A 15,027-nucleotide genomic window follows, 5' to 3' on the forward strand; every position below is an offset into this window, starting at 1 on the left:
TCATGGCCTTTGCTCCCTAGGGCTGGCCTATCGGCCCTCTGAGGCAACAGAGCCCTGTGTATAGCGGTCACCGTGGAAACTCCAATGACCAGCAGGGGAGGGCGGTGCCCTAGCAGCCACCATTGGTCTTCAGCAGCCGTTTCGCAGATCCACACTCCTGGGCTTCAGCACACACCAGAGCGGTTCGCGTGTTTTCTGACCTTATAAAAAAGGGCGGCGAGGTCAGGCAGAAACAGGCAAGGTGGGCCAGGGGTCTAGCGTGATGCAGATTTCATCTTCCTTCTCCCCATTCAGAGCTGCTTGTGAGTGAAGTGCCCAGACAGCAACTGGACCTTTTCCTCTCTTCTTGACCAACATCTCTGGGGACCTTCTCTCCAGGTCAGACAGGGCCCATATGTTTCCCACATCTTTCCTGGATGCCCTATTAGTCCATTAAGAGAATCTGTATTTTTTTTTTTTATGTCTTTTAAGGGCCCATGTGTCACTGAGTAATACCCTGACTCTTTCATCTTTCTCATATGCGGGCTTGACTGGGACAGAATTGTTCAGGTGGCGGGATTCATGGGTTACTTATCAGCTCCCCTTGGCCTCGGGGTCTCCAATGGAAAGCCTGTTGGGCAGGGGCCTCCTCTGTCCTCGCCACTGCGGCCTCTCCATAGGGCAGCTCAAAACATGCCAGCGGCTTCCGTCAGAGCAAGCAAGCCAGCCAAGAAGAGCCAGAGCAAGTGTGAACAGCCACTAATATCATTTGGCAGTGGCAGCCTTTCACTTTTGTCATATCCTTTTGATCTGAAGCGAGTGGCTAGGTCCTGTCCACAAACCGGGGGGCATTTTGCCCAGTGTATGAATACCAGGAGGTAGGGAAGATTGGCGGTCATATCAGAAGCAACGCAATCATCAAACAATTAATTAAAATTGAGTAAGTTGTTTTGCTTGATGATTTTTCAAGATGATAAAATTAATTCAGTTCTTAAACTGCTTCAAGCTTACCAGCAAAAGAACTCGCTGGGTGACATAAGGCAAGTCATTCTCCTCCTCTGGGCCTCAGGACACATTTATTGATTTCAGAGAGAGAGGAAGGTGGGGAGAGAGAGGGAGATGTGAGAAAGAAACATTGATTCATTGCCTTCTGTACGTGCCCTGATTGAGGCTCAAACCTATAACCTAGTAATGTGTCTTGACTGGGAATCAAACTTGCAACCTTGAAGGGCTTTGAGGCACTCACCGGTGGTGGAAATGACCAGGGCTCCCCAGAAAGCACAGAGCCTGGGGGGCTGTAGGAGGCAGGCCCAGTGCCGAGGGCGAAGGGTGAGTGGGGCAAGGGGCTCCTTGAGGGCCAGAGAGCCCTGGAGGGAGAAGCACCGAGGAACCTCGCTCAGGGCCTGGGCAGCTAGTCCCAGGTCTCCCAACTTGGCTCTCAGCTCATCCCCATTCATGAAGCCTCTGTGGCATCTGAGACAATCGAGTGTGTTTCTTTGTCAACAGGACTAAGCTTGGAACAAGAGTCCATGGAGCTGGGCCGCCGAGCAGGTAGGACGGGCCGATCAGGGATGCACTGACCGGGGACACTCAATGCACACCCAGGGCTTCAGGAGGAGGCTCCCTGGGGGCAGCAGGAACGGCCCCTTTCTCTCTCCCTCTGGCTTGCTCTGGCTTCCAGGCAGGCCCTCTGAGAGATCCTGGCTTCCTTGGGGCATTCTGTTTGAACACAGAAGGAAAAGGGAGGGAAAGGAGTATCACTGAGTCCCTCCCATCTGCCAGGCCTGGGAATGGTGACCCAGTCACAGTGGTCCCCTCCTCAGGGCTGAGGGCAGACAGCAGCCCCTTGTGGGCACCATGTTGCCATAAGGCACATCTAAACCCATAGGGTGTTTTTGTAAGTGGTTATCTGAGCCAAACTGACCACATAGGCCGGGGAGGAAGATGTCAGATGCTCCAGAGGAAAACAGTTCTGCCATTTCTTTTAAGCATTTGAGATGAAGGAGAGGAGGTTGCACGAAGCTGGGAGAAAGCAAGGCGGGGATTGGATTTCAGGACAGTCGGGAGCACTGGCTCGCTGGTCTCAAAGGGCCGTCACCATTAGAAGGAGGGGTCCGCAAAGAGGCATCTCAAAAGTGTGTTAGTCTAGGTGCACAGAGACAACGGGCAGGGCTTGCTTGAGGCTAAGATAAGCCTTTAGTAAGAGGTTAGGTGCACTCTGCATGGTGACCCCCAACGACGACCTGCCCCATTAGGAATCCATGATCAGGTCCTCCTGTGACATTACTTGTTACTTTCCATAGAACTCCCTTCTTCACCCACAAGGAGGGGCAGGCTGTGGTGGGGCAGAGGGTGAGGGTGGGGATGGCAGGGAGGCCTGGTCTCCGTGGGTTGGGGGGAGAGGGGAGGTGCGGTCGGTTAGAGTGAGCCAAGCTCTGGGGCAGTGAGGCCCCAGGAGGGGAGGAGAGTGTTCTGAGCCCCAGAGCTGTCAGGGGAAGGTCTGGAGGTGAGAGAGCACTGGAGCTTTGAATGAAATTCAATACGACTTGAAGACTGGAGAGGTCAGGCGGCCCTGGGCCACGTCCCTGGGCATGGGGGAGGGTTTCAGTGCTGCTGTGGCTGGATCAGGTCGGCACTGAGGGGGTCCCCACAGGGGAGTGGACAGTGGCGGGGGCTGGCAGATGGGGTGTGGGAGACAGGCCAGTGAGGGTGGGGGGTGAGACTCCTGCTAGAAGCTTCTCCAATGACCCGAATGACCCAGGAGCCTTGCTAGACACCCAGATTCCCAGCCTCTCCATGAGGATCCTGCTGCAGTGGCTGTGGAAGAGGCCCAGGGGTCTGTGTCTTTATGAGCGTCCCGGGAGATTCTGAGGCCTGACCAAGCCCGGAAAACCCTGAGGACTCATCACTACAATAGCAAGGGGGGCAGGGCTTCCTCTGCCCACTTCACAGTTGGAAGGATGGTGGGAGGAAAGGCGGGGTTGCAGTATGTTTCCTGGAAGGCCAGAGCTGCAGACCTTCACTCATTTATCCAACCAACACTGAACTCCAAAAGGACAGGGGCCAGCCCCTTGCGCTCACTCACTGTGTGTTCCCATGTCTGGCGCAGACACGGTCCGGCCATGACAGCCCTCAACCCCAAAGGGCTGGCGGAGGGCGAGCGGGCAATTCCACAGAACATGCTGGTAGAGGGGGCCGGCAGGAGCCCAGCCCAGGAGAAGTGGGGAGCGCTGCCTTGGAGCCCTGAGCCCTGAATGCTGGGCGACCCCAGGAGTCCATCCCTGCGCAGAGGCCTCAGTCTCCCCAGGAGCAGGAGGAGGGGTCACGCTTGATGGGGTGGGGAGTGCTAGTGCTCTCCAAGCTCTCTGTCTCCACTCCTTTTTGTTTTTTTTTAAAAGGTTTTATTTATTTATTTTTAGAAGGAGGGGAAAGGAGAGAGAAAGAGGGAAAGAAGCACTGATTGGTTGCCTCTCGCACACCCCCAACTGGGGACCTGGCCTGCAACCCGGGCATGTGTCCTGACTGGGAATTGAACCGTGACCTATCGGTCCGCAGGCTGGCACTCAATCCACTGAGCCACACAAACCAGGGCTCCAGTCCTTTTGAGAAGGGTAACTGTCCCCGTTTTGGAGGCCTTAGCTTTCCCCAGAGGCGCCCCGTTGCCGAGCTGCCTGCTTGTTGGGGCAGAGCCCAGGACAAAGGGAGGGAAGCCTGTCTGGTCTCATCCTAACATGTGGAGTGCAGTGTCGCTCTGGGTCTGATGTCCTTGCAGCGACCTGCTCATTCCCTCACTCACAATGGGCGTTTCCCTCACCTGTGTCTCGGAGGCACAGGGGTCTTCGGCCGGTGCCGTGGGAGGCCCAGGACTGACGCCCGTGGACCCCACCTTAATGGCCCTGCCCCCGATCTGGGCAGGGAACAAGACGGCTTGTAGCTCCCAGTGGTGGAGAAAGGGAAACCCCAGGGTTAGAAGAGGTTCGTGGAGCAGGGTGGGCACAGAGCTGTGAGGTGGAGAGGAGGGGGCTGGCCCCAAAGCTGGGGGTGGGTGTCAAGGAGGACTTCCTGGTGGGGCTGCCTTGAAAGGAATGGTTGCATTTTGATTTAGGGAAAAGGAGGTGGCAGCCTTCTAGGTGGCAGAACCAGCCTGCGCAAACGCTGGGAGGTGGGACATCCCAGGTCATGGTGGGGATGGGGGACGAGGGTGGAGAGGAGACTTCCCAGGCTGGGCGCAGGGGGCCCCTGGGCCTGGGAGTCAGGGGCAGGAGTGGGGGGGGGGTGCGGTGTGAGGCTGGGATGACCCTGCCCAACGAGCCCAGAGAACAGAGGAGGGAAGGGGGGCTTGGGGCGCAGCTCAGTGTGGAGAGCAAAGGTGGGCCCAGGTCCTGCTCTGGTCCTTCCCAGCTGTGTGACTTGGCCACACCAAGTAAGGCCCTGGGCCAGCTTCCTTATTGTCAAAACCCATGTGGGATGGCCCTGTTCTGTGGCAGGCTTGGCAGCTGAACTACCTTCTTTCTTTGTCTCTCTCCAAATTTCTCACCCATGCTTCTGGCTCTCTTGACTTCTCTCTGTTCCCGTCCCTGTTTCTGCTTCTGGATCTCTGGGGCTCTGTGTCTGTCAGTCTGTCTGTCTCCCCTCCTTACCCCTTCTGCTGCTTCCTTCCTGCCTTCTGCTCTCGACGTTTGTCTGTCTGTCTCCTTCTCACCCTCTCTCTCTCTGCCCCCTGTTCAGGTACAACCATTTTGACCAGGGCCCATCTGAGCAACAAGGAAGGCCAGCAGGACACGGACCCCAGGAGAACTGCCCACAGCCCCTTGGAAACCTCCAAGTTCAAGCACCAGGCCCCAGCCTCCCCACAACCATCCCCGCAGCAGGGAGGCAGCCCCCTGGGGCAGGCCTACCAGGAGGGGGGCTGGCCTCCGGCCCCCGCGGCTGTCAGCAAAAGCCACTCTGGGATGGACTCGCGGCCTGGGTCGTTGAAGAAGGGGGACTACAGACCCTCCCCGAGGGAAAGCAGGGCCGCTTCCCCAGAGGGCGCTCTGCCGCGCGAGGAGCTGAAGCAAAGCCCCAACTCGGGGACCCAGGGCCAGAGGAGCAGCGTCATTCCTGACAACATTCGCCACAAGTTTGGGAGCGACATGGTGGACCAGTTGGTCTCCGAGGAGCAGGTGTCAGCACAGGGCGCAGGAGGCTGAGGGCGGCAGGAGGGTGACGCATGGGAAGTTGTCGTGAGGAGCCCTGAGGACCCTGCTCTAGAGATCAGAGCCCTTGGAATCGCGTCCCCACACCGTAGTGTTTACTGAGCACTTGCTATGCGCCAGGCTCTCTGTGCTGTTGAGACTCTTCACATATAACAGCTCATTTCATCTGCCCAATGAGAAAGGCACAATCGTATTCATCGGAAGGATAAGGAACCCAGGGCTCAGGGAGGGTTAATTCAATTTACCCAGGTGTGTAGAATGAGTACCCAAACTGCACCAGCTGGTTATGGAGCCCTAACTCTTAATGACTTTACAGTTATAAGTCCTTTTAACTCACACAGATCTAAAGGAGACAGCATCAAATAGAGGGGCATCATTGGTTAGGAATCAGAAGACTTGAGTTTGAATCCTGGCTCTGCCCCAAGTGCTGGGTAACTTGGAATAAGTTACGTGCCCTCTCTGGGCTTTCAGTCTCTACATCTGTGAAGTGAGACATTCGGATTCGATCCTGCTGGCAAATACACAGCACACATCCCACAACTCTTCCAGTCTGCACCCGTGGCAGACCTCACTAATCGAGGCTGACTCCTTCCCCCACCTCATACACTGTGTTAGGGAGTTATTCCTGATCAACTGAGAGTTGAGATAAAATTCATCTGCCATTTCTGGCCAAACGTCAAGGGTTCTTCCTGCTCTGGCATTCTGAGACACATTTTCAAAGCCACCTTCTTGACGCTCATAGCCATTACATTGTGCTGTAGGCTGGGCAGGCGTCATTACATCCTTTTTTGGGGGGCGTCTCCAAGGGGGTCTGCCATTCTGGAAGTACTGCGATACCAGGTCAACATGGGATGTGGACAAAGCAAGCTCTTATTCCACCTCCCTGCTCCAAAAATCCAATTAATATGTTGTCCTCGGATAGAGGACATATTGGATTGTTAAACTGATAAGAATAGGTATCTACCCTTGATCTTAACAAAAGGCCGGGAAGTGATGTATTTTTTTCTTTAAAAAACAGATGTTAAAACTAATGCTCAAAGAGGTGATATGATCTGTTCAGGGTCATACTGAGCAAGTGGAAGATCCAGAATCAAAAAGCTGTGGGCCGGGTCCCCTTACATTTGTCATCTTAAGGTGGGGGAGGTCACAATCCCAAATGTCCTGTCCTACTTGAAACATCTTGTCCCCCTTTGAAGTATGGTCACTGTCTCTCATTGCCTCTTTTGGCCTTCGGAAGCTAACCTTTCTCTCTTCTAAGAGGCCCAGAGAGGGGCAGAGACTTGCCCAAAGTCAGCAGCTGTTAAGTGGCAGAACCAGGACTCAAACCCAGGTATCCTGGCCGCTAGGCCTGGCCTCAACCACCTGGGCCTCCATTTCCACATGCGCACACGGAAGGAGCTGGCCTCTGTGCGATCCGAGGAGCCACCTAGAGCTGACTGACATGCTGCCTCCAGGAGGCAGGCCAAGCTCTGCGGGTCCCCATGTGTGTGGACGCTGTGTCCCTGCCGAGCCCCGGCTTCGCTCTTGTGTAAAATGGTGAGAAATATCACCTTATAAAGATCTCTCCTGGACGAGGTGCCTAGAAGGGGCTCAGTGCAGGAAGAGGTTTACAATCACCATCTTCTCTGACGTCCTGGCCCAGGCAGGAGGTGGGGAGGGATGAGAGGGTGGAGGGGCCTTCTGCGGCTCTAGCTGCCCGGCCCTGGGGGTTGGTTGAAGGCTGCAGGCATGGTTGGTCGGGTAGGGGCGGTGAGGGCAGGGTCAGGGGAGTTCAAGGGGAGAGAGAGGGCTTGACCCTTCTTCTCTATCCTTTGTCTCTTCTCCGCCCCTCCCTGTTTAGGCTCGAAGGGCCGTTGACGAAGTCTTTGAGGGCCAGAGGAGGGAAAGCTCATGGCCCAGCAAGACGCGGAGTTCTGTGAAAGTCGCCTCCATCTACTCAGACTACTATGATCTGGGCTATAACATGCGGTCAAACTTGTTTCAAGGTCAGGTCAAAGGGCGCGGGCGCAGGCTGTGAACACCCATGGTCCCCAAGGGGCAGGGAGGCCTGTGGGGTGCCTACCCCTTCCTGGGTCTCTGTGGATCAGAGCCTAGGACCCATCCCCAGGGACCCTCATTTCATGGCCACCAAGGGCCTGCTCTTTGCCAGGCCATGTGCCGAGTGCTATAAATGTCCAGTCCCCTGGCAAGTCTGTCTGCGCCGTACAGATCACCTGTCCCAGTTGGCTGTCATCTCCTATCTCCCCGAAACACCTCTGGTGTCCTGATGGCCAAGACCCAGGCACCCTTGGCTTGATCACCTTTGGTCACAGTTACATCATGTTTCTGGTTCAAACCTCAGCTCAACCTCTCACTGGGGGTGGCCTCATACGGGATCCTTAACCTCTCTGAGCCCCCGTCACCTTCTTGGTACAATGAGGACAACATGATAGCATGGCTCGCTCTGGGTCATCAGCAAGACTCCAAAGGCGTTTGGACTGTGACATGCAGCGAGTGCTCAGTAGCTGGCAGGCTGGGATTTTTCCTTCCCAGAGCCTGGTCGTGGCACTACCTGGGGACAAGGGTGGGTTGGAAACATTGACAGTGTCCTGCGGGTCAGCCAAGAAAACCCCTGGGTGGGGCGGGGAGGGGTGTTGGTACAGGGGATGTACTGTTAGCTCCATGTCACAGACACGTTAGAAATAGTTTGCTCAGGGCCTCTCAGTAGTAGGAGGTGGATCTGAAAGTTCAGGTTTTCCTTTTGCCTCTGAACCCCAGAGTCTTTCCTTGTTTCCAAGTGGTTAATGAATTGCTCAGATGGGAGTCCATGGCCAGCACTCAGGCGCTTCTCTCTGCTCCCATGGTCCAGTTCAACCTCATTACAAAATCTCCAGCTTTTCTGTTCCTCTTCCTTCTCCCTGCCGTGCTCCAGGCCCTCCCCAAGTGTCCCCGGGGGCCTGGCAGACCTCCTGCCCTGGCTCTGATCCCTGTTACCTAGGGAACCAGACAGCCCCTGGAACTTTCTGGGTTTTTCTTTGAGCTTAGGGTGGTGCTGGGGGAGAGAACAGAGAATACAGATCAGATTGTCCTATGTTCTGGGCCTCCAGGACCAGCCTTCCACTGTCTCTTTAACAGCTATCACCCAGCCGCTCTTACATACAACCTCACATAGTAATGTCTCCATAAACGTAAAAGAATCATACAGAAAAATCTGTGTACCCATCACCCATTCTGAGAAACACAACTGTGTGTCCTATCAGCTTGCACCAGCTCACAAGGGTCAGTCGTTAAGTTCCCCTGGACTGATGGATTGGCATCGCAGTGCTATCTTATACACGGGCCAGGCCACGGTAGGAGATGCCCCAGAAATTAGCAAGTGCTGTGAGTTGGGACTCCGTCGTTAGCACACCGCTGTCGGCGGGCCTCCCTGGGCACCCCTCCGTTTCCACCGCCCAGGTCAGCCTCTGCACTTGCGGTTGCAGGTGGGTGAGGCTCCAGCGGCTGGACAGGACCGAGAAGGGCTGGGTAGGAAACGGGCTGGGTGGGGAGGCCACGGAAGGTCTTTTATCTTCATGAGAAGGGAAGCCAAGAGGGTCTGTACGCAGGACAACGGTGTTGTCAGACATAGGTTAAAGGATCGCTCCAGCTGCTGCGTCAGGAATAGATGTGGGAAACTGGGACGGGGATGGGATGGCAGCAAACATCCAGGTGGGACAGATGGTCATGGTAGCTTGGCCTGGGGAGCAGGGCTGGTGCGCTGCCTGGCCCTGGAGGGCACCGCTGTGCCTTAGGGGGCCCCGGGGGGTCATGGTGAAGGTGGTCTGAAGTAGAAGGATTCGGGGCATTTGTGCAGGTAGAGCGGACACAGTAGGCTACTGAATGCATTCGGGGTGTGTGAGAGAGGACTCAAGGTTGACGTCAGTCAGGCTTTTAACTTAACTGTCCGGAAGGAGGAAGCCCTTTGTGCTGGGATGGAGAAGGTCCCAGGAGGGGCCGGTTGAGGAAATCCTGCACCCTGCTGAGTCATGAAGACAGTCTTTTCAATAGTCTTCTAAAAATAATTCAGTTTTGCTGTCCACATTTAAGCCTTTAAGCCACCTGGAGTTGATTTCTGCTTTTAATGCGAAGCAGGAAGTCGTTTTTAATTCCTCCTTTATGTGGATTACCAGTTGCTGCCTCAGACTGCTTATGGAATGGTCTCATCTTTCCCTGCAGAGACCTGCCGGGGTGCAGCTGACATCCCTCAGGCTTCCCACGAGCTGCGATCGGTTTCCAGGCTCTCCATTCTGCCCCTTGGTCTAATGTTACACTTTTAATTACCAAGGTGTTAGAAGAAGTCTGATACTCAGTTGGGTAAATCCCCCCTCTCGCCCCCCTCGACCAGCTAATGCCTGGGCTAGTCTAGGTCTTTTACTCTTCCATACAAATTCTAGAATCAACTTGCCAGTTTCCATGAAAAGCTCCATTGAGATTTTGATTGCAAGTACATTGACTCTGCAGCTCAATTTAGGGGCAGTTGTCAGTTTTAGGATAATGAATTTTCCAATCCATGAGTATATTCAGCTCCATTATTTTTAGTTTTCCTTCAATATCTGTCAATAACATTTTCTAATTTTTTCTATAAAGATTATGTAGTTTCTTGTTAAGTTTATTTAGAAAAACCTCTTGCTGTTTATTGCAAATGGTTATCTTTTTTAAAGTTACATTTTCTAACTTTCCTGCTTACATACACAGGGCAATTTTAATTTTTGTACATTAATCTTATATACAGAAGCCTTACTCAGCTCACCTATTAATTCCAATAATTTGTTTGCAGATTCTTTGGGGCTTCTTTTTTAATAATAAGAATGGCTACATTTATGCATAGCATGTAGCATGTGCCAAACACTACTGTACTTTAAACACGTTTTAATTCTCATGAGAACCTTATGCAGTAAGTGCTATAATCCCCGTTTTTTAAAGATAGACAAAAATGAGGTATGGAAGATGAAACAACTGCCATAAGGCCACGTAGCTAGTATTGGTCAGGGCTGGGATTTGAACTTGGCAGCTTGGGACGGGGGTTTACATGTTAATTAACCACTAGGCTCTTCCTGCCTTTAGGCCGTTGGGCCTGGCGACCTTGTCCAGGACCGTGGTGCACATGAGTGGGGGGACCAGGCATCCTTAGCTCATTCTTGACTCCAACGCTTTACCGTTCAATATAATATTTTGAAATTTTAATCAAATTAAGGAGGGGTCCCCTTTATTTCTAGTTTGCACATTAATTAAAAAAATTTTTGAATAGGTGTTGGGTTGTAGTAACTATTTATACAACCATTATTTAGATGATCATGTGCTAGTTGTTCCTTTAATCTGTTGATGGATAAATTCTATTAATGGGTTTCCAAATGTTAAACCAAACTTGTATTCCTGCATTTAAACCAGTAACGGCACATTAACTTTTTTTACCTGTGAAAACTGCCACCCGCGTAGAAGAGCACAGAAAGCCATCGTGTGCGGCTTGAAGAGCAGCGCGTGGCCGCCTCGCAGGCGGGGCTTCATGGGAGCCGGAGGCCATCCTCTCTTCCCCAGCTGTATCACCTGACTTTTGTCAACAGTCCCTGTGCTTTTCTTTGTAGCGTGAGCCCCTCCACGTGAGCCCCTAAGTGGCGTTAAGCAGACTGATCTGGGTAGAGCTCTCAGAGCAGGGGACGTCTGGGTGGAGACCTGCAGGAGGGGGCAGGCCAGGCTGTGGGGTGCTGTGGCAGGTGCACCCGGGCAGAGGGACCGTGCTGAGGACGTTGGCTTGCCCTGGGCTTTTCACTGGGAGTCATTGTAGCCTGCGCAGCACCTGGCTTGGATGTCTGATCTCTATCATGCCTGGGGCTTCAGTCCACATGCCTAACTTAACGCTCTGTTATGTAAGCATGTAAAACCACCCTGCCAAACACAATAAACATTGCTTTAAAAAAAGTTGATTTTTGGCTCGATGGCATTGTCTTAGACAACATGGCCTGTAATGATTTCAGTTGTTTGAAACTTGCTTGATAGGCTTAGAGTTGGTCCATTTGGTAGAGGATCAAGGGGTTTGAAAGTAATCTCTTGGGTTCAGGATTCTGTTTGTCTAATTGAGCAGGCTTGCTAATTATTTCTCTACAAATCTTCTAATTCCTTGTTAATATTCTTTGCTTGATCTATTAATTACTAAATGACGTACCTCTCTGTCTTTCCCGCTGATAGCAGATTTGTCAATTTTTCCTTGCCGCTCTTTCTGTCAATTTTGCTTTACCTGTTTTGAGATTACCCTGATGTAGCAAATTTAGAATGATTACATCACCTGAATGAATGGCAGTCATTTTTATTTTTCACAGTGCCTTTGCCTTATAGTCTATTTTGTCTGATAATTTAATACAGCAAGACCAGATTGCTTTTGGTTAGAATTTGCTTGCTCTATCTTTTCCTATATTCTGTGTTTATCTTTTCTCTGTGTCCTTTTATTCTAAGTATGCTTTAAGTAATATAGAACTGGAACACTTTTCTGTAGCCTGATCATCTGTTTTTTTAAAATCAATGGATTAGTCTACGTATATTTGTTCCAGTTACTAACGTATTTGGATTCATTCCTATGACCTTAGTTTGTATTTTCTGTTTCTGCTTCCCTTTCTCTGCTGTTTCTTCCCCCTCTTTCTTATTTTGGATTCAAGTGAGCTTTCTTTTTTTTTCCCCCAATGTAATTTTGTCCTTATTCTCCTAATTCTTTTAATGGTTACCTTTGACATTTTTACATTCATACTCTACATTCTGAAGTCAATCAAGGTCTTTAGGTTTTCTTGACTCATATAAAATGTTAGGAGGCTTCAACTTTATGCTCTGTACTCCCATCTCAGGTTACATGTTATCCTTTTACAGAATTTTAACTTTACATAAATGAAATAGTCTAAAGCATGGATTTTGGAGCCACGAGGTCTGCATTTGAGCTCTAGATCTTGCACTTTCCAGCTGTGTGACTGTAGACAAGTGACTTTCTGTGCTTCAATGTCTTCAACAGTAAGATGGGGGTAATAATCATACCTCCTTCTTGGGGCTGTTGAGAAGGTTCTATGAGTAAGGTCTGCAAAACTCTGGGAATATGTACTTAGCACATGGTTCGCGATCTTTGCCGTCATCATTTTACTCCATAAACTTGACATTACTACCGTTATTATAACTGGTGTATATTTAGATTTATTCAAGGTTTCCATTTTCTTTGTCTATCATTTCTTCTTCTATCTCAGATCTTCCTTCAGGGATTATTTTTATTTTTATTTTTTAAATATGGTGTTTCGATTATTTCGGTTAAATTCTGTTGTTGGTAAATTTTAGAGCTATAAAAACTCTTTGTTTTATCCTCATTCTTAGTAGACAGTTGTAATAATGATTTTATTTACTTTTAAGAGAAAGGGGAAGGGAGGGAGAGAAACATCAAGCACACGACCCCAGCTGGGGACCTGGCCTGCAACCCAGGCATGTGCCCTGACTGGGAATCAAACCGGTGACCTTTTGGTTCGCAGATGGGTACTCAATCCACTGAGCCATACCAGCCAGGGTTATAAAAAGTTCTATATGGGCAATTGTTTTCTGTCAGCACTTTGATAATGTTAATTCATTTCCTTCTGGCTTTGATGGTTATCAAATTTATTGTTATTCTTTGTAAGTAATCTGCCTTTTCTTTGTGGCTACATTTAAGATTTCTTTGTCTCTGGTGTTTTAAATTATAGTTAGCTATATCTAGTAAGGAATTATTTTCATTTATGTTGGTTGGAAAATTACAATATGATTTTTAAATCTAAGGATTCATATATTTCATCAATTTTGGAAAAATCCCAGCCATTATTCAAATATTGCTTCTCCCCACTTCCCCCAGTTGCTCCTTCAGACCTCCAATTAGACATATATTAGGCCTTCTCATTTAACCTTCATTTAATGGCTTTTTCATATTTTCCACATCTTTTTCTCCCTATGAATTCTAGTTAATTTCTTTAGCTCCATGTTTCAGTTTACCATTTTTCTCAGCTATTTTACCTGCCCATTGAATTTGTTTTCAAACATGATATTAATTTTAAACTTAGAGAAAAGTAGAGAGAATAAGTTTAATGAACAGAGGTTTTACTCTTCACCCAGCTTCAATAATTATTAGTGCATGGCCAATCTTGATTCATCTTTTTTCCTACTCACTCATCCACCCTACCCCAGATTATTTCAAAGAAACCTCAGACGTCTTATAATTCATTGACTTTTCAATTATTGTATGTTGCATTTATGAAATTCCTTTTGCTTCCTTGGCTAATCTGCTCTTTCTGGGGACTTCCTTATTCTTTGTTTATACATTTATTCTCTTTCATGACTCCAAACATTAAATATACGTATTTTATACTCTGTAACTGATTATTCAAATCTTACTGTCTTGTGGGATTTGGCCCTGTTTGATGTTTCTGCTGACTCTTTATCACAGTAACTTATTTCCTCAGGCATATTTTAACTTTAGACATAGAAATAAATTTTGTGAAAAGACTTGTATTAATGGCCACATGCCATGTGCTCCGAAGAGTTTCTGATAATGTTGTTCCCCATGCAACATCATTTTCTTCCTCTAAATAGATAAAGAGACAAAAGCTCTGAGAGGTTAAAAACTTGTCTGAGGCCACACTATCCATAAATGATGGAGCTGGGCCTGCCATCCTCTGCCTTACCCTCCCCTCTCCCCGCCCTCCCACAATCCACACTCCACAGGGGAAACTAACACTCAAGTAGGAACCATAGAGCAGCTGACCTCTGTTGACTTGGAGCTTCTGGGGATTAATTCATGGGGTTCCACAGGGGCCCCGGAGGAGATGAAGAGCCTCATGAAGGCCTCCTATACCCCAGAGGTGATTGAGAAATCAGTGTGGGACACAGAGCACTGGCACGGCAGAAAGACGGATGATCTGGGTATGCAGCAGGCGGGGGCGGGGGAGTGGGGCACTCCCATCCCTGGCTGGGGTGTGTTGGCTCCAAGGTCCAAAGGGAAACCAGGGCAGCAGAGAGAGCCCTGAGTGTGAGTCACCATGGGTCCTGGGCGCTCCCGAGGTTCTCAGGGTGACCTGTTCTGGTTTCTGCCCTGCTCTCTTCTCTGCAGGACGGTGGCACCAGAAAAATGCTATGAACATGAACTTGCAGAAAGCACTGGATGAGAAATATGGAGAAAAGAGCAAAAGCAAGACCTCGAAGTACTAAATATGACCTAGAAGTGGTGCCCTGGATTCAGAGAAAGCGCTACAATAAAGTCAACAATAAAGGAAGGCACAATCTAAATCCTTCTCCCCCATGCTTGGTGCTTCTCTTCATGTTGGAGTGGGGGCCGATGCGCAATGCTGGAGAGACCAACCGAGGGAGGACAGAGGCCCTGAGGGACCCAGCTGTTCCCCTAGACACCCCCCCAACTACCTTCCCCCATAATTCCAGGAAAAGATGTGAGAGCTGAGCAGGGCTCTGTCTCAACACCAATGTGCGGGGCCTCTCCCTCGTGCCCGGGGTGTGGGGGTCCTGTGGCGGACACTGCTGGATCTTCCCTTGGGTGCCCTCCCTAGCAGAACCCCAATTATTTCCAGACACCCATTTCTTCTCTGTGAGCCCAGGGACTTCAGAGTAATGGGCCACCTCCCCTTCGAATCCAGGGGTAGTTTTGATTGATCTCCCCGTGATTTTGACCCCTCCCCCTACACGAATGTGTGGTTCGGAAATGGGCACATGACCCAATTAGGCCAGTGAGGTGTGTGTGTGTGTGTGTGTGTGGCCTCTGGGATAGTCTTGTCTTTACTAGGAGAGCCAGGAGCATCTCTCTCTCCTATTGTCCTGGATGAGGAAGTGCACA

The 15,027-nt window shown here is 50.2% G+C and overlaps 1 protein-coding gene and 1 non-coding gene across 2 annotated transcripts; one reads left to right on the forward strand and one right to left on the reverse strand.

The window, feature by feature from the left end:
• Nucleotides 1–1,481: 1,481 nt before the first annotated feature.
• CIMIP4 (ciliary microtubule inner protein 4) lies at nucleotides 1,482–14,450 on the forward strand. The gene is made up of 5 exons (XM_054574521.1): nucleotides 1,482–1,530; nucleotides 4,708–5,144; nucleotides 7,018–7,162; nucleotides 13,995–14,105; nucleotides 14,293–14,450. Exons 1-5 carry the CDS (start codon nucleotides 1,509–1,511, stop codon nucleotides 14,388–14,390), a joined length of 813 nt encoding a protein of 270 aa, XP_054430496.1. The 5' UTR covers nucleotides 1,482–1,508; the 3' UTR covers nucleotides 14,391–14,450.
• LOC129071467 (U2 spliceosomal RNA) lies at nucleotides 5,982–6,172 on the reverse strand. The gene has a single exon (XR_008529252.1). It is a non-coding gene; the product is annotated as a U2 spliceosomal RNA (small nuclear RNA).
• Nucleotides 14,451–15,027: the final 577 nt, after the last annotated feature.

Source organism: Pteronotus mesoamericanus, unplaced genomic scaffold (genome assembly GCF_021234165.1).
Source record: "Pteronotus mesoamericanus isolate MK-2021 breed Mesoamerican mustached bat unplaced genomic scaffold, CSHL_Meso_final contig_263, whole genome shotgun sequence".
NCBI classification, from domain to species: domain Eukaryota; kingdom Metazoa; phylum Chordata; class Mammalia; order Chiroptera; family Mormoopidae; genus Pteronotus; species Pteronotus mesoamericanus.

What these genes read in the sequence shown, in the direction of transcription:
- CIMIP4 (XM_054574521.1), top strand. Translation starts at nt 1,509, where the DNA reads ATGGAGCTGGGCCGCCGAGCAG. An exon ending in GGAGCTGGGCCGCCGAGCAG is followed by an intron (nt 1,531 to 4,707) that starts GTAGGACGGGCC and finishes CCCCCTGTTCAG; the next exon opens with GTACAACCATTTTGACCAGG. An exon ending in AGTTGGTCTCCGAGGAGCAG is followed by an intron (nt 5,145 to 7,017) that starts GTGTCAGCACAG and finishes CTCCCTGTTTAG; the next exon opens with GCTCGAAGGGCCGTTGACGA.